The sequence below is a fragment of the Alligator mississippiensis genome, chromosome 13 (genome assembly GCF_030867095.1).
Source record: "Alligator mississippiensis isolate rAllMis1 chromosome 13, rAllMis1, whole genome shotgun sequence".
NCBI classification, from domain to species: domain Eukaryota; kingdom Metazoa; phylum Chordata; order Crocodylia; family Alligatoridae; genus Alligator; species Alligator mississippiensis.
In genome coordinates, this window is record NC_081836.1 from 39,863,673 (window position 1) to 39,889,759 (window position 26,087).

At 46.3% G+C, this 26,087-nt stretch overlaps 1 protein-coding gene and 1 long non-coding RNA gene across 8 annotated transcripts in view; one reads left to right on the forward strand and one right to left on the reverse strand.

Moving 5' to 3' along the window:
• The window catches only part of ZC3H7A (zinc finger CCCH-type containing 7A), a 57,641-nt gene extending 36,130 nt beyond the window's left edge, over nucleotides 1-21,511 (reverse strand). For 2 of the 5 annotated variants that reach the window (XM_059716549.1, XM_059716546.1), the window contains exons 1-7: nucleotides 21,402-21,510; nucleotides 10,328-10,431; nucleotides 7,892-7,931; nucleotides 4,309-4,506; nucleotides 3,572-3,730; nucleotides 423-503; nucleotides 268-309 (exon numbers count right to left, since the gene is read on the reverse strand). In XM_059716549.1, the coding sequence (XP_059572532.1) occupies nucleotides 268-309; nucleotides 423-503; nucleotides 3,572-3,730; nucleotides 4,309-4,506; nucleotides 7,892-7,931; nucleotides 10,328-10,395 (588 nt within the window). In that variant the 5' untranslated portion in view covers nucleotides 10,396-10,431; nucleotides 21,402-21,510. Of the gene's footprint in view, nucleotides 1-267; nucleotides 310-422; nucleotides 504-3,571; nucleotides 3,731-4,308; nucleotides 4,507-7,891; nucleotides 7,932-10,327; nucleotides 10,432-21,401 lie in introns of all 5 variants that reach the window. The other 3 variants (XM_059716547.1, XM_059716548.1, XM_059716550.1) reach the window with 3 other exon arrangements.
• Nucleotides 21,512-21,836: 325 nt separating this feature from the next.
• The window catches only part of LOC109284920 (uncharacterized), a 33,534-nt gene continuing 29,283 nt past the window's right edge, over nucleotides 21,837-26,087 (forward strand). The window contains exon 1 of one of the 3 annotated variants that reach the window (XR_009456329.1): nucleotides 21,837-22,177. This is a non-coding gene — a long non-coding RNA (uncharacterized LOC109284920). The remainder of the gene's footprint in view (nucleotides 22,178-26,087) is intronic. The other 2 variants (XR_009456328.1, XR_009456330.1) reach the window with 2 other exon arrangements.

Genomic DNA, 26,087 nt, shown 5'->3' on the forward strand with positions numbered 1-26,087 from the left:
CCTTAATCAAGGCCTTACAAATAAGTAAATCCCAAAAGAATACAGAATGAAAATATATAATTATATTATCCAAGGAAGATTACTTGTCTACCCGTGATCCTGGAGTTTAATTTGCATTCACATCAAAGCTAAGCACAGGATGAGACAGAAATCTTACACATGCACACGTTATAGTTATTTTAACCAAATTCGTTTTTACTTTATTGTAAAACTACACAAAATTGTCCTTTCAAAGTCAACTGACACAGAGTACATGTGAAATCATACCTTAATTGACAGCTCTCCAGAAACTGAATGTGAGGAGGGTGGCTGTAATTAAACACATCTCATAAGCATCTAGTTTATATTGAAAAAGTGAACTGCATTTTGGAGTTTAAAAAAAAACAAAAACACAACTTTCCCAAAAACCCACCACCACATACCTTTGCTCTAACATATGCTTTTCTTATTTTTAATCCTAGTTTCTGAGCAAGTTCTTGAGTTAGCTTTATCACACTTTCATCCTAAAATAAATATAATTATATATTTAAACACACACGAAAAGAAAAGATGTATAGACTAGCCTAAGGAAAAACAATAGAGCTGTTTGGCACCAGAAAATCATATGGAAATTTTGATAATATTCTTCTCTCTCAGTTTTTAATTCAAAACAAAAAGTAAACATATGCCAAGAACCAAGTTCAAAAAACATCTCGTCTTAGCCAAGGTCAGTTCATAGCTAAAACCTAACAGTGTGCCAGTTTGAAAATGTATATGTTTCATAAATTTAACAAAATATTTTTGTACTTATGCAAACTGAATGCTACATTTCTATTACCATTTCAACTCTTAAAAGATCACTGCTGAATAGTTAATCTGAACTTAATATTTTTTAATCTTTGGCAATAAATTATCACGCATCTGGAAGAGTTCAACTCAGAAAAAGAAAAAAATCTGTTCTTATTTCAATCAGCCCTAGTTATTGCAGATTGACGATACCAGCCATTATTTAGAATATGTTCTAATAGCCTGAAGCTCAGTTTTCATAATAGGCCATGCTGAGTTGTAATAATAATGAAAGATTGACTTTAAACTTTATGCCAAGACATTCAGACATGGGTGCCTGAAGTTAGGCTTCCAAATCCAAAATTTAGACACCCAGGTACACTGGTGTAATTTCAGAAGAGTTAAAGAGTCTCTAGGCTTATAAATTAACAGGTAATTGTGTGGGTACAGCACTTCCAAATTTATGGCCATGTGGCTTGAAATTTTGTTCATGTGATCCATACTTTGATTTTAATTTTGAATTGTGTCTAAGATAAAAATTGTATATTGCTATGAAAAAAAGAAACAAAACAAAAAACAAAAACCAGATGGTAAAAGGAGTAACCATTCAATACAAACAACAGAGGGAGAGGGAAGTCGTTCATTAAAACTACTGGAATTAGGTGGAGGTGGGAATACCGAGCGTAACAGGGAGCAATCTCCCACGCCTGGTCACAGCACCAGCCTGCTTGCCTGTCTAAGGCAGTCTGCCTAAACTTGTCTGCCACGCCTTTGATGTAAAGTAAAATGGCTGTAATAAAGCAGGAGGCTGCCCGTTTAAGACCCCGATGCATAGGGGTTCGCACACAACTCCAACCTTCCCTTATAGTTTCCCACGCCTCACAGATGTCATCCTTGAGTTGCTCAGTGCTCTGGCTCGAGGCCAGGCCAAACTCAGCCCCTTGCTAGGCCTCAGATATTCATCCTTTCTCTCTGCCCCAACAGGCCTCACTCATACCACCCACTCTCACTGAGCCTCTCTCACACTGCCCCACACAGGGCCACACTCAGCCTGCCCTACTCCCTTGAGCAGCTCCTGTAGGCCTACATGCACTCCTTGGCTGGCCCTGGCACAGCCTCTCAGGCCTCTCCCATGACCCCTTACATTGACCAGTCAAAGGATCAGAGAGTTAACCTAGCAGCCACTGCCCTCTGTGGACAACAAGGGTCCCCTTATAGGCCTCACCCTAGAGCCAGCACCCCAATCCCAGATGCCCTAGTGTCCTGGCAACATGGCATGAGGCCTTGTTCTCCTGGGCTCCTCCGAACCCCAGGCTTCACCCTTGCCAGATCTAACCTGAGGCTTGCCTGGTCCCTTCCCCACCCCCTGCCTGGCCCCTTTGTAGGCCTGCAAGCTGTGAGCCCCACTGCTAGGCTGAGCCCTGCTCTAACAAGGTCCCAACCTGCTTCCTGGGGCTCAGGACCCCACTGGGCCCCCTAGGAACCTCCTACCATCCCCATAGTTCCTCCCTTACCACCAAGGTGTTCTGTGGGCAGCAGCTCAGCTGGGTGCTGTTCCTCCTTTGGCTGCTTGCAGCATACTGCTGCCCCAACCCTGAGAGCCCGTATCTAAAATGGCCGCCTTATCAGGGCTGGCCTGCACTTGCCAGTTGCCTCTCTCAGCCCTTAAGGTGACAGACCTTCCCCCTTAAAATGGCTACCAGGGGGCGGGGTGTCTCTCTGCTGCTCACCCTGCAAGCTCATCCATCACCTGCAACAGCCCACTCAGTAGCAAGCACCCCGATGGTGCACTACCACACCAAGGATGCAAAACAGAAAGGGTTAACTTGATTTAAGCAGAGCACAAAATCCATCAGGGAGAAGACTCAAGAGGAACTAAATGGCTATTACATTCCTGGGGAAAAGAATGCTCAAAAGGCAGCTACTTTTTATTCTCATGGCAAAAATAAACCACCCAGATTTTAATAAGCTTACTTGTTTATAAGACACTTAAAATATTTTAAGGAAAAGACATTTGAAAAATTATTTGAAAAAGGAGGAACTAGAGATTTTTCAAGTGAGACCGATAAGGGAAACATGCAATCTTCTCTGAGATATGAATCCTACAAGATCTAGAGCCCTCTTAACTACTGGTGACACTAATGGAAAATTAAAAACAAGTGCTCCTCACATTGCAGGAAAGATATAGCGCTACAGTGGAGGTCTCCACTTAAGTATATATTTAACTTTTTTACTACTAAAAGAAAAAAAATTGTAGTAAGCTGGACCATTATTTGTATCTTTATTAATTTTATTTCCATGTTGGGCATTACCTTTCCATGTTAAAAATCACTGCAGAGTAAATCCTATATTACATGTGAACCAAATGTTTTCATTATTTTTCACAATGCGTTAAACAACTACTCAGTAAAATGCTGTACTTTACATTCTAAATCGCATAAATTTTTTTAAATGAAATTATGTGTTACTATTCGGGGCCCTTTTCCCTTGGAGTTGTCAATACTACCTTACTAGCTGTACACAAATTCTAAAAGTGGCTAATTTATTGGTTCTAGAATTAGATTCTTAAAAAAAAAAAAAAAAAAACAACTTTTACCAAAAAAGCACTGTTTTCTTTCCTGAAAATATTAAGGCATCTTCAGATTGCTGCTACATGGGAGAGGGGAGAGGGGGAGAAGGTGCTGGTATTTTTGCTAATAACAGATCTCCAAGCTTGAAGCCATACAATGCATAACGAAACAAGAATATTTTACTACATAAAACAAAACATGTTGTCTTTGAAAGGTCTAATTTGCAATTTACTTACCTGTGGTACAGCTAGGGAGCATTTTGCTACAGCATCATAAGCTTTCTTATACCTTCCTAATTCATTTAAGGCTTTGGCTTTCCGATATAGAGCTCTGAAGTTATTGTCATTCAACCTTAAAGCTATCTCACAATCTTCTAAAACTTTTTCATACAATCCCTATGAGCAAAGTGGAAAAAAAGTAAGGGCTTATTCAGTAAACACATCCCTTTGTCACTGCAACAGAGGATTCAAGTAGTCTACAGTTAAACTAAAGTAATAAAAAATGCACACTGCAATTGCCAACTTGGCTTTAACCCCAAACTAGCTTGAAGTAACGGTGTAATCAGATTGTACCTATAAAGACTTTTGCTGAAGTTTTCCAGATAAACATCATCCCAAAGGTCCTAGAGACAGAAAGTGAAAGTGGTGATACCATCATTCACATTTCTCAGAGAACCACATCTAAGACACTGAGAGGTGGAAATCACCACCCATACAAACCGGATGGATGAACCAGCTGCTCTGTTAACTTCAGAGCTCAATATGACCACTTAGTAAAATTCTAGAATTATTCCCTGAAAATATCTGGTAGCTTATACATTTAAAAATATAGGATTAAGCATTTTTGACAAGTATTAAATCATAATATTCAAGATTTCCAAATGATTAACAGGAGTGCATTCTCCACTAAATAATTTTCTGTGGCATATTTTAATGTACTCTCTCTGAAAAACAGGAAAAGTTAAAAAGCCTACCATATTTGAAAAACATGCTATCCGATTCACACGCAGTTTCTCTAATATTTCACTGGAGATGTGAATATCTTCAGAATTTGCATAATCTGCTACATTTATAGCTTCTGTATAGTGGCTCAGTGATCCTCCCCAATCTCTCTCTCGGTATGCATCATTCCCTTCATTAAAGAGATTTCTAACAAGTTCTCGTATAAATAACTGGAACAGAGAAATATACATCAATAGAAGTAATTCCTGCAGAGATTTGATGCGTTTAACAGTGTAGGAATTTTCTACCAGGAACTTATTGGAAAAAAACTTACATAAAAGGGTTTGGTTTCTAAACATGAAAAAAAATATAAAGAAAGGAAGAGGTAGCAAACAAAGATAATATAAACAAACTTCTGATATACCCAATACTAGAGGTGCACCGATACAATCGGTCCGATATCAGGTCAGTACCGATATAAATAAAATTAGCTGTATCAGAAATTGGCCCGGTGGAACCAACAGATGCCTGTGCATGCGCGCAGCACACAGATAGGGAGGAGCAGAGCTCAGCAGCATGGAGAGCTGCCTCCAGCTGGTAAGTCCATTGTGGTAGAAGAGAAGGAGGGAGGGAAGAGGCATGGGGGGGCATATCAACCCCCCCACCCCCACCCCTGTGGTGAGGGAGGGGACAGGAGCAGGCACTGCCCAGCCAGAGCAGGGTGCAGGATGGAGGTTCATAGATTCATAGATGTTAGGGTCGGAAGGGACCTCAATAGATCATCGAGTCCGACCCCCTGCATAAGCAGGAAAGAGTGCTGGGTCTAGATGACCCCAGCCAGATACTCATCTAACCTCCTCTTGAAGACCCCCAGGGTAGGGGAGAGCACCACCTCCCTTGGGAGCCCGTTCCAGACCCTGGCCACTCGAACTGTGAAGAAGTTCTTCCTAATGTCCAATCTAAATCTGCTCTCTGCTAGCTTGTGGCCATTGTTTCTTGTAACCCCTGGGGCGCCTTGGTGAATAAATACTCACCAATTCCCTTCTGTGCCCCCATGATGAACTTATAGGCAGCCGCAAGGTCGCCTCTCAACCTTCTCTTGCGGAGGCTGAAAAGGTCCAGTTTCTCTAGTCTCTCCTCGTAGGGCTTGGTCTGCAGGCCCTTGACCATACGAGTTGCCCTTCTCTGGACCCTCTCCAGGTTATCCGCGTCCTTCTTGAAGTGCGGCGCCCAGAATTGCACGCAGTACTCCAACTGCGGTCTGACCAGCGCCCTATAGAGGGGAAGTATCACCTCCTTGGACCTATTTGTCATGCATCTGCTGATGCACGATAAAGTGCCATTGGCTTTTCTGATGGCTTCGTCACACTGCCGGCTCATGTTCATCTTGGAGTCCACTAGGACTCCAAGATCCCTTTCCACCTCTGTGCCACCCAGCAGGTCATTCCCTAGGCTGTAGGTGTGCCGGACATTTTTCCTCCCTACGTGCAGCACTTTGCATTTCTCCTTGTTGAACTGCATCCTGTTGTTTTCTGCCCACTTGTCCAACCTATCCAGGTCTGCCTGCAGCTGTTCCCTGCCCTCTGGCGTGTCCACTTCTCCCCATAGCTTTGTGTCATCTGCAAACTTGGACAGAGTACATTTGACTCCCTCGTCCAAGTCACTGATGAAGACATTAAAGAGTATCAGTCCAAGGACCGAGCCCTGTGGGACCCCACTGCCCACACCCCTCCAGGTCGAGACCAACCCATCCACCACGACTCTTTGGGTGCGACCCTCTAGCCAATTCGCCACCCACCGGACTGTGTAGTCATCCACGTCATAGGCTCTTAACTTGTTCACCAGTATGGGGTGGGATACCGTATCGAAGGCCTTCCTGAAGTCTAAGTATACGACATCCACCCCTCCTCCTGTGTCCAGGCGTTTCGTAACCTGGTCATAAAAAGAGACTAGATTGGTCAGGCATGATCTGCCCGCCACAAACCCATGCTGGTTTCCCCTCAGCATAATTTGCCCTGCCGGGCTCTCACAAATGTGAGCCTTGATAATTTTTTCAAAGACTTTACCAAGGATGGAGGTGAGACTGACTGGCCTATAGTTGCCCGGGTCCTCCTTCCTCCCCTTTTTGAAAATGGGGACCACATTAGCCCTTTTCCAGTCCTCCGGGACTTGGCCCGTGCGCCACGAGCGTTCGAATATTCCCGAGGTGTGCCTCAACTGGGGAGCATGAGCCTCCAGATCTGTGCAGGGCGAGTGGACAGGCTGCAGCTGCGGGCTGGAGCCAGGCTCTTATCACTGGGGGCTGGGCTTAGAACAGAGGCTATGAAGGAGGCTGCAGCCACCCCAAATTTCGCCATAGCCCCACTCCCAGCACCACCACATACCTGGTACAACCCTGGTTCAAGCCCCACCTCCCCCCACATGGGGCACGTAATGGAGGCACAGCTTGGGGGAGAGGGGGGAGCTCCCTCCCAGCACCACCGCTGCCGTATGCCCACCATAGCCCCGGCAGCGGGGATACGGCAAAATGTGGGGTGGCTGCAGCCCCCTCCGTAGACCCTGCTCTGAGCCTAGCCCCCGGCAAGAAGAGCTCAGCTCCAGCCTGCAGCTGCAGCCTGCCTGCTCACCCTGCACAGATCTGGGGGCACACGCCACCCCCCCCACCCTTCTGGAGTGCAAGCGATGGCAGAAGCCACACACCCCACCACACCTGACAAGCCTCACATCCCATGCCCCGCCCCGGGTGGGCAGCACCTGCCCCTGCCCTCACTGCAGGGGAGGGGCATTGATCTGCCCCCCCCCACCCCAACCAGTTCCCTTTCCCTCCCCCCGCTCCCCCAACAGACTTACCAGCTGAAGGCAGGTCTCCATGCTATATCAGAAATTGGATCGGTATCAGCCCCAAAAATCTCTATTGGTGCACCCCTACCCAATACCCTAGAATTTAGGCATAATTGTACAAATGCAACCACTGATAACCAGTTATTTTAATACATAAGAACAGGCAGAAAACATAAAAATAATAATTTGTTGCAATCATGACTACATCAGAGATTTCACATTGCTGAACAAACAACAGAACTGTGCAACAGCTATTCTCCATGAACAAGATAAACTCTCATTTTGTACTTTCATCTCAGAAATGATAAGTTATGAATGAGCAAGTATTTGATCAAGCTTCTGCTCTGAAACATAATGAAATTATCTACTGCCTGGACCAAACCATTGAGAAAATAGTTTGAATACAAACAGGACCCTGAAACCAGTTGTCATCTATCTACAACTGCAGGTAAGATGCCATATAGTTTTGCACAAAGGAGATATTCCCTCCAGCCTAGGTACCGAAGTGCCAACCTAATTTAGTATCCAAAAGCATGGCCTACATTAGGTTGAACAGTAGTTTATTTGAGTTCTTATGGGCATCTATATATTTACATATGTGCACTGGAGGGCTCGGATGTTAATATTTTATGACTCCAATCTGAAATCTCAGTATTAAAAACAGTACAAATGTCATTCATATCCCAATACATACTTAACCGCTGGTTTCATACATGCATAGAAAAGATTTTCGTTTATTACAGAATCTTCCCAATATGATGATCATTTCATTACCTCATACTGTTCTTGTGTCCCTGGATAGGGCAAAGTTGACCTGGGAACAAAAGAAATCATTTTAGAAAGACAGAATATTTCAAAAGATAACCATACAAGGTATCATACTGGGCCCTACAAACTTCAGTCTATAGAAATCTCATACATTCCTCAAGTGCCATCTATTACAGGGTGCCCAAACTTAACCCTTCTAGCCACAAACTAAAAAATTTGACATAGCCAAGAGACACAAGATGTGCATCTCAGAAAGTCTGCATGCCCTAGAATCAATGACCTATGCAGTGTGGAGAGAAAAGTGATAATATAATTTGGCTTTTCCAAGGAACCACATTTAAACTGGGCAGGGATCTCACACAGGTCGTGGGCTTCTATTTGGCCACCCATGGCCTCTACTGCATGTGCTGAATGAATGAGATATAGGTCTGAGGGGGTGGAGGGGGGGGGGCGGGGGAAAAGGGGGAGGAACCCAAATTAAGGTTGCCCTGTGAGACCTAACTTTGACACTCCCAAAATTCTAAATGGAAGGCTTCAGCAACCATAATGTTCTTTTAACATAGGCTAGGTACAGACATTACACATACACTAATATAAATGATCCAAAACCAGTCTAAATCTGTAACAGAACAGAAGTTCTGCACACACAGACTGATTTAAAACTGATGAGGAACCCATTCTAAGATAGACCTGGATGGATATAGTATCAGACTTAATCGGTTTAAACTAAACCAGTGCATCAAACTTCTGGTACTAGATCCCCTCTCAACTCTAGTTAGGTCAGTCTCCCAGCATCCCAGGCTGCTTTGCAAGTCCCTGCTAACCTCCCCTCACAGGGCAGCGTGCTAGTCTGCTCTGGCTGAGCGTCGGGCCAGCCCCATCCCCGGGCTGTCATACAAACAGCCAGAAAAGCCTCTGTCCCTAGCCCAGTCTCTTGCCTACAGCCTCCTGCCTCCACTCCCCACCCCCATATCTGCTCTGCCCACTGCATGGCTCCCCCCCAAGCTGTGCTCACTCAGGTGTGCATAGATTGTATTGGGAATAAATAAAAAATTAATCTGCCCTTCCGTGCGGGTGGAGGGGAGGGGTCATGCAGATACCTGCCAAGGCCAGAAGTCAGGAGGAGCTCTGGAACACCTCCCAGCATGGCCTCTCCCCAGCACCACCACCCCCCCAGCTGTGCTTGCTTGGGTCTGGGGGGAGCTGGGGCCAGTCCCATGTGGAAGGAGCCTCCATGCCCTACCCCCATGCCACTACCCAGCTCAGCTGACAGCTGCACGCAGCACTCAGCCCCAGCTCCTGCCTGCCCCTGTCAGCTTAGCCAGGCAGTGGAGGGGGGGGTGGAACACACGGGGGAAGGCAGGGGGTAGGGAAGGGAACAGAGGCCCTGCCACATGTGCCTGGCCCCAGGCCCCCCCCAGACCCAAGCAAGCACAGCTGGGGGACAGGGGCTGCACATGGCTAGGGAGAGGGACTGTGCTGCGAGGCGTGCAGGAGGACCCCCCACCTTCTGGCCTTGGCAGGCATCTGTGCCCCCCCGCTCCTGCCCCCTAAGGGCAAACATGTGCTCTGTTTGTTCCCAATCTGATCTATACAGCTTAGAAGAACCCATGCAGATTTGACTGATTCTGCCTCAGGCTTTTTGAATGTCCGTACCTAGCCATAGTCATTTTTCTTTCCTGCTCGCTCACATGTGCAAGGTTTTGGAGCCCCCTGTCACTCTCCCCCACATCTATAATTGTATCGCACAGAATCCCACACACTAACCAGGTAAGTTTTGTGCACCAGCAAAGAGCGGAGAATCATTTCACCTGAACTCAGGGTAGCACTGGCTACCTGAAGCAGAGATATTTGTGCTATCACCAAACAGTGGCAACCCAAAGAATACTTCAGAATATAGTAAAGATCACTTATTGCTGCATGGCTGCACCAAGAACTTGGGGCAGCCTGGAAGCAGAAAAAGTCCTCTCTGCCAAAGATGGGAAAGAGAAAGCAGAGAGGAGCCCAATAGATTTGCTTCAGGTAGCAAGCCTACAGTGTTGGGACACCCTATTCTTCTCAATGATGTCTAGACAAGACTGCTGTTTCCCACAGCAGCTCTTCTAATCTGCATGTTGCCAGAGGATACGTGAAAAAAACAAGGCTTCTATCTTCTTTCTAAGGCTCCTCTTCCATTCCAATTCCAGGCAGGAGTAAGCAAAAAGCCTACCGAGGTAAGGCTGAGGATGCAGGGTCTTCTCCCACAAGTGTATTATTAAAAGGTTTATATGAGTTCTCCAGCTATATGAACAGGAAATTAACTCTACATTTAAGAAGAGAAGATTACTCTGTATCTACTATGCAGAGCCGTGGACAAGCACTGCCCAGTGATACACCATCACATAACAGCATTTTAGAGCACAGCTGAACAAAAGTGCATGAAGGTCAGTCATAAGAGCTTACTGTATAAACTGCAGCCCTTTTTTAATGTCCTGTTGTCTGATACTTCTGTCTTCCAGTACATTGGACATGTTATCCAGCACATCCACTTAGTAGATGTATAACTTCTGAAAGAGAAGAACAGACTGTTAATATGGTCTGCTTCCTATGATATTTTTCTCTGGACCAGAAGGATAAAACCTACACCAATTCTATACTTAATTCTGATACTGCACTGCAGCATAAGAGGGAAGCCATTTTTCAGACAACACAGTAAAGTGAGGTTCCTAACAGCAACTGGGGGCAGGAGGACAGGAGGTGAATGACAGAAGCAAGCCCTGTCCAAATCTTCCCCCACTCCTCCCAATGCACAATTGTGTGCAACAATTTTCACACAAACTCCAAATCAATTTCCGATTCTATTCCTTTCAACCAACGGACATGGATGGTCCTCCACACGCATCACTTTTAGGTTTGTTGGTACCACTATAAAAACACTCTATGGAACAGCTGCATGTGCCATAATGCCTAAAAGAAAGAAGAATTGTATATACTACAACAAGTTTCTATTGCCAACAATTCTCCGAGTAAAAGAGGAACAAGAGAAGGAAAATTCATATTCAGCCAGTCAGGAAGTAATACAAGTAAAAGGATTCTCCTTATTTGCTTATTAAACAAGTTGTGCAACAAACCTGTATGTGAACAGAAAGTAATTTGTACTAGTTTGTTATAGTACTTAAAGGCACATAATACTTAGTTTACAATGTTTTACTCTGCAGTGATACAAGAGGGCAACCTTTAATTTAAAAAAAATACCAAGACATGTTACATAAAACAGATTTATGAAATTTAATCAAAATATGCCACTAAGGAACTGCATTTATTTACGTATTATACAACTATTTCAAAAGCTGCCTACCATACCAATGGCTACTGCTTCATGTTCCTATGAATAAGTTTGTTACATCTTTTCAGGAGACCAAACTATAACTTAAAAGCAATGGTATATGCCATTGTATATTTTATTTGGCTGTAGTTCATACTGAGCCCATAGCAATAGTCTTTGATCTGCTTATAATAATGAAATTGAGTAACATTTTTAAAGAGCACATCAGTCACTTTGGAGCCCAAGATTAACTGATTTTGAAAAGGACTTAAAAATATTTTTAGAGTTTTACTCAAAATCGGCTAAACATATTACAAACTATACTCTTAATACTCCCACGTGCTTCACCCCACTAAAAGTGTCCACCTGCTTTTTGAATGGTTCAAAAAACCTTAAGCAGAACCACACTGCATTGCATATAGGATTCCTGCTCATTGATCTAAACATACAGAAAGTGACACAAACACAAAAAATATTTTTTTCCTGTCTACAATCCAGTCTTACATAGGAGCTATATTTTGTTTCATTAGCATAAAATCTACAAGTCACTTCATGTGACAAAATTCAAAATAATTCAAATCTCTCATCCAACAACTTCAATATAACTACATCAGCATCTGGAGGGCTGTTCTGGGGAGATTTAAGAATTACAGAAATGGATTCGTGTTCCTAAACCAAATCCTGTTCAAACTGGCCAAAAAGAGAAAAAGGGAAATCAACTCAAACCAACACATGGTGCCTTAATAAAGTTTTCAATGAAAGCAACAGAGTGAAACAAAAGAGGGCATTTGAGGTGTTAGGAACATTTAACTTTTACCATGCACAAACTAGAGACCAGCCAACTTGTTGCACTGATGGTTTTCATCAAAATTTACTAGATTGAAAATTTCAAACCATAATCAAAAAAAATCAGCCAAATTACTGATTTTCCAAACAAGCCAATAAGTAACTCTAAAATAGAAAAATGACACGTAGTAACATTTCATAAGGTTTCAAGTCCCCCTGACGTATGTGGGATAAAATGTTGTAATGCTTTTTCCCCCCAATTCACAGTTGTATGCACTGTGGGGTTATTGCAGGTCATTCCCTAACCAACTGGTCAGGATGTGCATGCTCTTGGCAGCCATCTACTGACAGAGGAGCAGCAATGTGTCTTAGAAAGGCTATTCAATGACTGCCATGCCTGATCTGATCTGGGTCAAAACCCAGGAGAATCAGGACCTTGTCAAATGCAACACCTCTTTACAGCCTAAACGTCTTTTATCCAAGGATCTGAAACAGCTTTACAACTACCTGGAAACTCTTATATCATATCTGTAAGGTATTTAAGAATAAATCCCATTTTACATGTCTAAGATGAGACTCAGAGCAACTGAATAGGTTGCTCCAAAATAAAGTAAAAAACCCCCACCCCCAAACCACAGAGCAGGTCAATGGAAGGTCTTCACTGAAGTTTCCTCTCCACTGAATTTTATAGTGACCCCATGAGAATAAAACAGAAAGACGGCTAGTTATACCCAATATTAAGAATACATACCCTGACAAATTCCTCAAAGTTTATGTATTTGGCTATGTATGTAACACACTGAACCTTTTCCTGGATACACTGTATACCACAAAAGCCTTTACAACAACATTTTCTCCATTGTTTTATAATTCAGTTCTTTGCTCACACCTTGGTTCTTCTTTTTACTCAGTTTTAGGAACTTAACAAAAAAACAATTTTATTCAACATAGAATTTATATTAGATGGCCAAGACTTCATAAATTATCTAGTAAAGGACAGCATGGAAATCTATTCAGTATGGTATTAGGTAAACTTCAGACTAAAGCATAGCCAGTAAGTGAAAAAATCTACCACGCAAGACTAAAACAGTAGCCACTCTTTCCATGCTAGCACCCACCACCATACAAAACAGGAATATATCCAAAATACTAGTTCATATAAGTTAACATGAAGCTGGCCACCTACACTACAGCTCCATTTTGTCCTCAACCTACACAGAAACTTTTCATACATCAGGACTAACACAAAGACCAATTTTATCTCACTTTTAAGGCAACTCTACATTGCCTATAGGGAGATGAAGAGAAATAAAGTGACAAGAGTATTAGTATTTATTAGCAGGAATGGGAAAAGTGATAAACCCTAGACTTTTCTCCTAAAAAACAAACAAAAAAAACTCCCCCAAACCCTGGATTTTCTCTTTTGTAGGACAAAAACGTGGGAAGAGGTGGGTTTCCCCTTGCAGGCTAGCAGAATTCCAGCCTGCAAGAGGGTGGAGGGAGCAGCAGGAGGGCAATCAGTACATGCCACAATGTGCATGTACGCATGCACATGGTAGCCAGGCAGCTTAGAGAGCAGTTCCTGCAGCTCCCCACAGGTAAGCTGGGCCGGTGGGAGGGGATTGACGCCCCCATAGTGACGGAGGGAGTGGAGCAGGGCTGGGGCTGCTGTCCAGCTGGGATTGTGTGTAGGACTTGTGGCCTGGGGTCATGTGTGGTCACAGGGCCCAGGCAGGGAGCAGGATGGAGATGCAAGTGGCTTGGCCAGAAAGTAACTGGGGGGCTGGCTCCCCACCACTGCACGTACTCCCAGGGGGCATGTGCCCCCCAGATTTGTGCACAGGGCAGGGGCAGATACAGGCTGGTGGCTGTGGGCTTGGGGCTCCCCACCCTGTGGCCATCCCCCTGGGGCCTCTTCAGCCAAGCAGGATGGACCCAGCGTGGCAGGGAAGAGTGGGGCAGGGGAAGCTAAGCCACTGCCAAGAGCCCTGCACCACTATGATGAGGTGCCCCCTGCCCGTCTGGCAGCAGCAGGGGTGGCAGTGCAGAATCGTGTCTCCCACTGCTGTCATGTGGGCAGAGGGTGCCTCACCATGGCAGCATGGGGCTTCCAGAGACAGGACCAAACCTCCCCACCCCGCTCTGCCCTGCTGCACTGGGCAGCCCACATCCATCTCCCCCCACCCCACAACGGGCTCCATTCCAGCCACACTGCCCACGTGGGAGGGGAAGCCAGGTTCCACACTCTGTTCCACCACAACAGCCAAGGATCAGGTGCTGCTGGAGGGGCAGAAGGTCGTGGACCCAGGTCCCTGGCCCCACAGCCCTGGCAGGTGGGGACCCCACTCTGGCAGGGCTGGGGGAGAGGGACAGGGTGCTGTGGGTGGGGAGTGAGGGGTACCAGTAGTGCCCAGGGTCTGTGGGTGGGGAGTGAGGGGCAATGGCATGAGCAGGACACCAGCATATCAAGGCTGCTCAGCACCACAAACCAGTGAGGGGCATACCTGTAGCTGGACCCGCATCCTGGTGAGTGAAGAGAGCTCTTATTTTTTGTGATAAAAAGCACAAAAAGCCAAAATTTATAGGTATTTAGAATGTATTTTATTACAGTGATTGAGACACTAGTAGGCTTCCAAATTGCTTTAAAATTGTAAATATATCATATATGAATATGTCTTCAACTGATACCTATATATAGCGGCGTTTCATCTTAATCATGGAAAAAAATGCATATTTTGGGAGTTTAAAATCGTAGAACTTGTGATTTTTTTAAATAGATCATCTGCAATTTTTAAACAGAGAAAACCAGGATCCCTGATTAGTAACACTATTTGCCTGAGATAAATGTATTGCATTCTCCAGCACAAGACAAATCCCATAGGGAAATCTTAGTGGGATCTAGATCCTCTCCTTCCCCTACAAAACAAACAAGATGAAAAACCCAAAACCTGCTGAAACTGCTGTCTTGGACACTGGCCAGGGCTAGTGATGACTTCAGAGTCATCTGAAGTGGCTACTTTGTTTCCTCCTTATTCCACTGTTCATTTCACTTGCCTCTTTTAATCTTGTCCAAAAATGCTGTTTCAGGCAAGGATCCTCCTTCCTTTAAGGCTTTTAGATAGTCCCAAGTCTGTACAATGGAACTGAAAACTTTGTATTGAGACCTCCCAATATCACCAGAATGTAAAAAATAAAACCTTGAAGCTCATTCTACCACCAAACTTCAATGCATGCTCAGGTGACACCTACAAGGACTGGCTTGAAATTTCATATCAGCTATGACCACCATGACATTCATCTAAGTTACCTCTCAAGACACACAGAAATTTCAATGAGAAGCAGAAGTTATGCCTCCCTTCCCAACAGATTTGGAGCCAGTCACAAGAACAGAAGATTTGAAAAGCAATGAAAGGTTTGTATCACTACTTTTACAATAGTATCTTTCAACTATTTTATTCCAATACTGCAGATTCTCTTTCCCTCTGACACTCAACAAGGAAGTCCATTCATGTATGATCTGATGCACTCAATATACTTAAGGACCTAGTAAACATATAGGACTATGCCAAATATTCCACTTCAATTATAAGAAGGGATACGGGTTTTCTGTTTGTTGTGGAAAAACGTGGATTTTCTCCTTTAAAGGAGAAAAACACAGGAAACTGTAGGTTTCCCCTTGCAGGCTGGCAGAGTTCCAGTGAGAAACAACTGGGATCCAAGCCCTGCTCCACCCGCGGCAGCCACCGGGTCCCATAGCCTTGGGAGCTGGGTGCCCTGTCAAGCAGGGGTAAGGTGGGACAGAGGGCAGCAGGTTGGGCGTGAAGGGGCAGCAGAGCTATGAGGGTGGGGGGCTGTGGGCTGATCTGAGCATATCAGGACTCCTCAGTGTCACAAAATAGTGGGAGAAACATCTGCAGCCATATCCTGGTGAGCAAAGGGGGCAGAGGGAAGCTCTAATTTTCCATGATAAAATAAACAAAGTGAATCTAAAAAATAAAAACTAAGTCAATTCTAGGGTGACAGTCGCATGGAATACAAAAAAATCAGTTCTGATCAAGAATACATACAACTTAACATTTCAGACATTATTAAAACAAGAAAAATGACTGAGTTGAACAAGTTTGAATAGCTCTGTCCTTACATATCTAATGCTCAAACTTATTACAATCAACACTACATACCTCTAATATAAATGTGTTTCATCCAGAAACCACAGAACTCTTAAAGGAAAAAAATATTATTCCCATTTGTAAAAAAAGGGAACTGAAATTAAAAAAAAAAAAAAAAAAAAAAAAAAAAATCACACCGGTGAAGTTATTTGCCCAAGGTCACAAAATACATTAACATACAATGTCTCCTCGAAGCAAGAGACCTTGTGTTAGCCACAAACATTAATAATGTGGAAATGTTAGTCATCGGACTTACAAAACATTGAGTAATAAGTGCATTTGAGCAGATCTAACCAGTTTAAAAAAAAATCAGTAACACTTGACTAGAGACCTGCGAGAGTGCCCTCAGTACTATATAGTAAAAAACAAACAAACAAACAAACAAAAAAACAACTTCTTTTGTAAACCAGACAAATGAAACTTTGATTGTCAGAATCCAGCTGATGATCTAATGAGACTGAATAGTTTTGTTGTTAATATTCCTTCAGTTTCTGACAGTTCAAGAATAGTGAAACAAAGGCCTAAGCAGCAGGGTGCTAGATAATGTACTTACTAAAATAGCTTCAGACCGTGACCAAAGACGACAAAAATACTATTTTCAAATGTATTTTAGGAAAACAGTTTTGTAGTTGCTTACTTTCAAACCAATTTCATTATAGTTTAGCTTCAATGCTGAAAGCATGGAAACTGGTAACAGGTTACAGGCTTCACCTAGATTATTATAACATTAAAAACACCATAATCAAGATCAAAATTATTTCTGTGAAAGAAGCACAATTATAAAACTCTTTAACAGTTATCTTCCACGTCAGACATTTTCCTTCCTTACTATGTGCCAAAAGAAACGTTTTGTTTTTATTAATTTTTTCCAACCAGGCATTTGACCTATACATAGCAGCTCCCACACAGCCTCCATAGGTTGAGAGGAAGGGAAAAAACTTCTTAAGTCTATCCCCTATATAAATCTATTTTACTGTCTCCACCAACACATACTGCTTCAGGTAATGAAAACATAATTCTGAAAGCCAGCACAGACTTTGACCTTAGCATACAATTTGCCGCCTCTGTGGCTGAAGGGCCAGAGTTGTGAGTGTGTAACCAAAAGGCTGGCAGTTCAAGTCTGGGTATGGGCAAGTGAACTTAAGTCTCAATTTATATTTGGGTCCCCCACTACAGAAAGGATGTGGACAAATCGGAGAGCTCAGCAGAGAGCAACAAAAATGGTTAGTGGGCTGGGGGAACTTCACAGATTCACAGAAGTTTAGGGGCTGGAAGTGACCTAGTGAGATCATTGGGTCCAGCCCCCTGCTCTGGCCAGGAAAGACTGCTGGGGTCAAATAACCTCAGCAAGGTGTGCATCCAGTCTCCTTTTAAGATCTCCAGGGCAGGTGCCTGCACCACCCCTGCTGGGAATCTATTCCAGAGTCTGGTCGTACAAACCGTAAAGAAGTTTTTCCTTATATCAGTCTTCTGAGGACAGGCTGAGGGAACTGGGCTTATTTAATAGAGCAGTGTTTTTCAACCTGTGGGTCGTGACCCAAAAGTGGGTCGCAAGAATATATGAAAGGGTCGTGGACAAACTGTAAAAATGGATCAACAAACTTTAAAAACGGATTCTCATTTAAAAGGAAAAAAATGTGGGAAACTGTGGCTTTAAAGGGCTGCTGGGATCCCCTAGGGCCCCCCACACACTACCCCTTCTCCACAAACCCACCCCCTGTCCCACATGCTGTGGGGCTGGGGCCTGGGGGCAACAGGTCAGGAGTGAGGAGCACTGGGTCAGGACTGGTCATCGATGTTTATAAATGGGTCCTGGGACAAAAAAAGTTGAGAACCAGTGGTCTAGAGAAGAGAAGATTTAATAGGAGCCTTCAACTACCTGAAGGGGAGGGGTTCAAAAGAGGATGGAGCTAGACTGTTCTCAGTGGTGGCAAATGACAGAACAAGGAGCAACCATCTCAAGTTGCAGCAAAGGAGGTTTAGGTTAGATATTAGGAAGAATTTTCTCCTTAGCAGGGTAGTAGTACACTGCTACAGATTACCCAGAGAGGTGGTAGAAGCTCCATCCTTTCACCCAGCTAGACAAAGCTTTAGTTGGGATGATCTAATTGGGGAAGGTCCTGCTTTGGGCAGGACGTTGGACTACGTAAGCTCCTGAGGTTCCTTCCAACCCTAATTTTCTATGATTCTATGTAATACATCTTCTGCTAAATTGAAGAGAAAGCAGTCTTAGTCTTCAGAGTTAGGAGAGAGCTTGTTCCTACTGCCTTTGCGCAATACATTTTGACCTTACTTGTAAGACTCTGCAAGTCTCCCATAATACTCATGATCTCAGCCCCCAGTCCTGAAGCTCTACAAAGGACTTATACCTCTATTTCTTCAGTTCTACAATAAGAATATTGTACTGCCATTTAGTTTCAACATGGATACAGAAACACTTAGGTATGTATACTATATTACCCTTACATGTACAGGCTGCAAACTTAATTAAATTACAATGCAACTACCTGGAAAGGTTTAGTCCATTTTTGTTCTCCACTGACACCAATGGCTGCAGGTACTACGAACTGGGAAGTGGATATGAAGGCCACATATTCTCTACCTTAGATCAGGGGGGGCCAACCTGTGGTACACATGACACAAGTAGGACAGGCAGCCTTTTTTGTATGGCATGCAAGAGGTCAGAGAGGAGACAGGCAGCACAGTGGCAGATGGGGCAGGAACCAGAAAGCAGAGCAACTGATTGTGCAGGCAAAGGGGATCAGAGGGGCACTCAGGGATGGTCCACAGCCAATTAGTGGAACACCTGACAAAATGGTTCGCTCCCACTACCTTAAACTACTCAAGGACTCAGGTTGTAACACTGTTCCAGCCTATCTACCTCCTCCTCCACGCTGGAGCTGTGGGAAGCCACAACCTGCACAAGACATGGAGTTGTATCCTCTTGATATTCACTACTATGCCCAGGATTAATGCCAGGTCAGTTCACCGAGTTACGAGTTGTCAGGCAGACATGTTCTAACCCATGACAATTATCATTTAAATCTCCCAAATCAGACCTCCTACTAGGGCAGTAAAAACCCCAGACACAACTTTACTAGTTTTGCCATATAGGGAAAAGCCCTCCACAGGTCCCAAAGCTAATGACTAGCCCAAGTCCACAACATCAAAGACTACCCAAAAATTAAATTAAGTGTGGAACTGAAACAGTAAACCCCAAATGCTCTCTTACCTAGGCAGCAGACTGTAGCAACCTCTGTTCTACTTCAGTTTCAGTCACAGGGCGCTATTGTCACACTGTCCATCAATGGGAGAGAGAACAGGCTCTGATGCCCAATGCCACAATATCCTTTCATGACTAACAGCACCAAAAATGTAAAAGAACGAACCAAAATTATGCCCCCCTCCAAAATAAAAAGCAGCAGAAAGGGAAAGGGAAAGGAAGCATAACCCAAAGCAAACTTTCCAAAGCATGCTGCCTTGCTGCCCCAACACCTGAGGGCTTTAGGTATCCTGACACTTCAATTGTAATTGTACTGAAGTTTGTTGAACAAGCCAAACTCAACTGGTAAAGCTTCTACATTTCACATTTAAACTTGCTCAGGAGTCAAGGTTAAGACCCTTGGGAAACAGCAATCTTAAAACTCAGGGGTAGGTCCTTTTAGTTTGGATTATTTCCCTGCTCCTTCCTACACCTTTCCTTTCTCAGCAGCCCTTTAAATATACATTCAAAACATGCCATATTAACATTGAGATAGCACAGTCAGTCATTCAGAGAGCCAGAAATGCCAAAAGTAGAAGTGAAAAGTGAATGTGAACTGAGCTTTCATGTTTTGCAACAGTTATTGCAAACTAAGACCTTAAAGCTCTGTTCATTCTATTTGTATTTAATTTCAAATAAAGGAGTCTCTACAGAGAGGGCTGCTGTCCTTTTCCCAAAACAGGACACTTTAAATAATTTTGTTCATGGAGGTGCTTTAAAATCATTGTGCTGCAACAGCAGCAAGTAAAAAACAAACAAACCCATAAATGAAACAAAAATCCTCTAATTTTGCAAACTCCAAGACTTTTCCTGAGCTGCAACTTTCCAGTGCAAACATTCAAAACTTACAAACGATAACTACCATTTTTTTTAAAGATTTTTCCACAAATGACACATCCAAAAACAGTGTTATATTCATCAAGGATTCATCACTGGACTATCAGCTTCAAATAGCATTTCAAATATTTATCATGCAAAGAAAAAAAAAAATCAGACTGAATAAGATGCTTGTGTTGGTAACTTTACGACCAGCCTAAAAAATAGCTCAGACATTGTTTCTTGCAGCAATAGCCAAACATGCACAACTCTAAACCAGTGGTAATAACGTAACGGCATGTTTCTGTTAGTTTACGTTGCAGCAAGGGAACTTTTGGCTGGAGGCGAGGAAGAACGCCCCCAGGATGAGGGGGGCAAGCACTGGAGCAGGCTGCTGCAGTCTCCAGGTGGGACATTTCTAAGAGCAGGTTAAACAGACCCAGACGGGGAAAAACTGCCTTCAGCAAGGGGCTAAAGAAGACCTCCCGAAGCCCCTTCCAGCCCTGCTGCAGAGGAAACCCGTCGGCAAAAGCAGCCAGGAGAAAGCAGGGCAGGCTAGGCGTAACGGGCTTCCCCAACTTCTCCTCCAACTACACTCTGTCACCACCGGGCTAGCGGCCTCCCTGCTGCTCCCCTGGGCTTAGGACAGAGGGGAGCGGCAGGCCGTCACCGCTGCCCCCAGGAGCCCGCGCTCGCGGCCGGCCGGGCGCCCCCAGGGCTCATTTTCTTTCAGCGAGGAAAGCAGCTTCGCATAACGGCGCCGAAACGAGCAGCTTTGGGCACGAGCCCGAGCGCCGCCACCGGGCCGCCCCGCCTGCCCTTCTCCCTCGAGGGCGAGGACCCGCCCGAGCCGGCGCCGCACACCAGGCCGGAGGGCGACGCGCCCGGCCGGACAACGCGACCCCGGCCCGGCCCGGCTCCACCTCCGCGGCCTCCGCTCCGCCCGCGGCTCGGGGGAGCCCCGCGCACAACCCGAGGGAACGACGCGCGAGGCGGGGCCGGACCGGGGGCCGCAACAGCCCCCCGCGCAGACCCCCGCCCCGGGCACGGACACCGGAGAGGCGCCCCCCGCGGCGGGACGGGCCCAGCCCCAAGCCGGACCCCGCGGGACGGACGGACGGACGGACGGACACACAGAGCCGCGGGGACGCGCCCGACCCAGCCCGGCTCCCGCGGTACCTGCCCGTTAGAGCCGGCGGCGGCGCGGCCGAGCGGGAGGGCGGAGGCTTGGAGCCGTGGGCGCGACAGCGGCGGCGTCTCCGCTTCTCCCGCAGCACAGCGACGCCGCCGTGGCGCAGCCGCCAGCCGCGCGCCCCCTGCCGCCGGGAGGCCGCCGCCGCCGCGGGACCCGCTCCGCCGCGCGGCCACGCCCGGTTGGCTGGAGCGGCCCTCTTCTTTTGCTTCCCATTGGTTCCCCACCAATTTCCTAAATATAAGCGACACTTTTCCTTGGCTGAGGCGAGCACGTTCTCTTGCTTCCGATTGGCTGTTCATGACCCCCCCCTTCAGTGACCCGCCCCTTCAGTCCCGAACGATTGGCTGAGGAAGGCCGTCTCCGAACTCCCCTCCCCCCCATTGGCTCCGCAGCTGCCATCCCGCAGACACGCCGTTCCTAATTGGCACCTGCTGGGCACTCTCAGGCCTCCGATTGGCTCCCCATGGCCGTGCCGGATCCGGGTCGAAGTACAAGGAAGTGGCAGCGGCCACGCCGGACCCTATCGAATCCGTGTGCGCCGCTCGCCCCGGTGAAGCAGTGCGCATGCGCGGAGTCAGCGACCCCCTCCCCGCCAGCTGTCATCATATTGCTGCAGCACTCCCCGCCGGGTGTCTGCTGGGGTCGCAGGCCTGCCACATGTCCCGAGGACGGTCCTGGCTGGGATTGTCACATGGCGTCAGGGCTCCAGCGGGTCATGGGTGATTTTGCCTCATGAGATCACACCTCCCGGGCAGCATTGGTACGTGACATCATTCATTCCTCTGTGGCTCATGTCATGGTGACAGGGTGACGTGGCACTATCCAGTCCCCTTCCACTGCTGCCCGATTTGCAGTGGTGCCTAGGTATTCAGCACAGGTGCCACTCTGGGCACAAGCAGCAGGCCATGCCTTCTGCCTTCCACACCCTTGTCCGTGGAGCCCGCACGCCGTCCTGCACTGCGCACTTCTCTACCTACCCATGAAAGTGGAGGAAAGCGGTGCTCCCCTTCCTAAAAACAAAGGGCAGCCCATCCGCCCCACTCCCCTCATCACTGACTAGAATGCAGCAACAGACTTTCCCCATATACCTTTTTACTTCATCCTATTTTAACCACCTAAAACCTGAAAATACAAAACTAACTTTTCAGAGTACACAGTGCTGCCAAACCGACAGTCAGCCTTACAAGGCAGTCTCACATCCCTGAAACACTACATAATTAGCAACGGCTGAAGGCAGAACACTTGTCTTGAGAGACAAACAGTCTGAGCTGGTCTGACACATCTTAATTCTGTTTTTTGTATATGTTCAAATCAGTTTACCCTCATTTTCCCCTTCCACGTTTCTGGAATTTGAAGTAATAGTGGATTTTTTTTTCATGGTAGGTCCCATAGAAATTTCTAGTCCAGAAGTACCCGACCTGTGGCATGCGTGCCGCAAGTAGCACAGGCAGCTTCAGTGTGACATGTGGCAAGATCAGGGACGAATCAGGCAGCACAATAAGAGACAGAGCAGGGAACAGAACTGCCGATCGGGCAGGGGGAGGGGTTCAGAGTGACACTCAAGGAGGGCCTAGGCTTGATTTGTGCCATGCCTGCCAAAAAGGTTGGCCCCTACATCCAAAAGATGTCTACGTGTATAAGTCCAGCTATTCATGTAAACTACCCCAATGGTCAGAAAGGGTAACTTTTACCCTTCAATTATGCTACTTTCCCTTCCTTGATTTAACCCTAGGATACTCTATTACTGGTATTCAAATAAGTAAATTAAATAGATTCATAGATGTTAGGGTCGGAAGGGACCTCAATAGATCATCGAGTCCAACCCCCTGCATAAGCAGGAAAGAGTGCTGGGTCTAGATGACCCCAGCTAGATACTCATCTAACCTCCTCTTGAAGACCCCCAGGGTAGGGGAGAGCACCACCTCCCTTGGGAGCCCGTTCCAGACCTTGGCCACTCGAACTGTGAAGAAGTTCTTCCTAATGTCCAGTCTAAATCTGCTCTCTGCTAGCCTGTGGCCATTATTTCTTGTAACCCCTGGGGGCGCCTTGGTGAATAAATACTCACCAATTCCCTTCTGTGCCCCCGTGATGAACTTATAGGCAGCCACAAGGTCGCCTCTCAACCTTCTCTTGCGGAGGCTGAAAAAGTCCAGTTTCTCTAGTCTCTCCTCGTAGGGCTTGGTCTGCAAGCCCTTAACCATACAAGTGGCCCTTCTCTGGACCCTCTCCAGGTTATCCGCATCCTTCTTGAAGTGTGGCGCCCAGAATTGCACGCAGTATTCCAACTGCAGTCTGACCAGCGCCCGATAGAGGGGAAGTATCACCTCCTTGGATCTATTTGTCATGCATCTGCTGATGCATGATAAAGTGCCATTGGCTTTTTTGATGGCTTCGTCACACTGCCGACTCAAGTTCATCTTGGAGTCCACTAGGACTCCAAGATCCTTTTCCACCTCTGTGCCACCCAGCAGGTCATTCCCTAGGCTGTAGGTGTGCTGGACATTTTTCCTCTCTAGGTGCAGCACTTTGCATTTCTCCTTGTTGAACTGCATTCTGTTGGTTTCTGCCCACATGTCCAACCTGTCCAGGTTTGCTTGCAGCTGTTCCCTGCCCTCCGGCGTGTCCACTTCTCCCCATAGCTTTGTGTCATCTGCAAACTTGGACAGAGTACATTTGACTCCCTCGTCCAAGTCACTGATGAAGACATTAAAGAGTATCGGTCCAAGGACCGAGCCCTGCGGGACCCCACTGCCCACACCCTTCCAGGTCAAAACCGACCCATCTACCACGACTCTCTGGGTGCGACCCTCCAGCCAATTCGCCACCCACCGGACTGTGTAGTCATCCAAGTCACAGCCTCTTAACTTGTTCACCAGTATGGGGTGAGATACCGTATCGAAGGCCTTCCTGAAGTCTAAGTACACAACATCCATCCCTCCTCCTGTGTCCAGGCATTTCGTAACCTGGTCATAAAAAGAGACTAGATTGGTCAGGCACAATCTGCCTGCCACGACCCCGTGCTGGTTTCCCCTCAGCATAATTTGTCCTGCCAGGCTCTCACAAATGTGAGCCTTGATAATTTTTTCAAAGACTTTGCCAAGGATGGAAGTGAGACTGACTGGCCAATAGTTGCCCGGGTCCTCCTTCCTCCCCTTCTTGAAAATGGGGGCCACGATGGCCCTTTTCCAGTCCTCCGGGACTTGGCCCGTGCGCCACGAGCGTTCGAATATTCCCGCCAGTGGCTCTGCAATGATGTCGGCCAGTGCCTTCAGCACCCTCGGATGGAGCTCATCCGGGCCTGCCGACTTAAAGGCATCCAGTTCTTCCAAGTGACTCTGCACCATCTCAGGGTCTACACGTGGAAGTCTGGCGCCTTGCTGCTGCCTCTCTACAATCCCAATAAGAGACTTGTCGTGTCCCTCGCTTAGGAACACTGAGGCAAAGAACTCGTTGAGGAGTTCAGCCTTGTCCCCCCTGTCTGTCACCAATTGTTTCTGCCCATTTAGCAGGGGTCCTATTCCTCCCTGGGCCTTCCTTTTACTCCCTATATATCTAAAAAACAATTTCTTGTTGTCTTTTACTTGGGTTGCCATCCTCAGCTCCATGGCAGCTTTGGCCCGTCTAACTGCCTCCCTACAAGCACGAGCAGAGGAGGTATATTCGTCTTTGGTGATCTCTCCCTGTTTCCACTTTTTATGTGCTCCCCTTTTGGCCCTTAGGCTGCCCTGGATTTCTGTGGTCAGCCAAGGAAGCCTCCTGGCCCCTTTCCCTCTTTTGCCTCGCTCGGGGATCGTCTTGCTTTGTGTCCGAAGGATTGTTTCCTTAAGGCACAGCCACCCTTCTTGGGCTCCCATCCCTTCAAAACTCCTACTCTGCAGTGCGTCCTTGACTAATCATCTGAGTTCATTGAGATCAGCTTTCCTAAAGTCTAGCACTTTCACCCTACTAGTTACCTTACCCACTCGACGTCTTATGGTGAGTTCTATTATTAGGTGATCACTGTCCCCCAGATGGCTACCGATCTGGAGGTCCCCCACCATGTCATCCCCCGTTGCCAATACCAGATCCAGTATGGCATTCCCCCTAGTGGGACCATGCACCTCCTGTGTCAGGTGGAGGTCCTGTACACAGGTTAGAAACCTGCGTGAGCGGTGGGACTTTGCTGTCTGTGACTCCCAGCAGATTTCCGGGTAGTTTAGGTCCCCCATGACTACCGCCTCTTTAGCTTTTATGGTCTCCGAGAGTTGCCTCAGGAGCCCCGAATCTCTTTCTTCCCCTTGATGTGGGGGTCTGTAGCAGACCCCTACCACCAAATCCCTTTCTCCTTGCCCCCCATGTAGCCTAACCCACAATCCTTCTACTTTCTCATCCCTGGATTCTGTCTTGATGAGGGTTGATGTATATTCGCTCCCTAACATAGAGCGCAACCCCAAATATTTAAGTAGAGTGTTGAGGGCACAAAAGAAAATACTCTTTTGCTACTGGCAGGTCTGATTCTGGCAGTCTGACACTCTTACACTGTAAGGAGACTAACTTGAATTTTGTGGCTCCATTCACATATCATGAACAAGAATTACAGAATGTTTACTTCTCCCGCATGACAGGGTCAGTAGCCATGAACTCCAGGAGATTCTGGTCTATTGCAAGGTTAAGCATTTGCTAAGGAATCT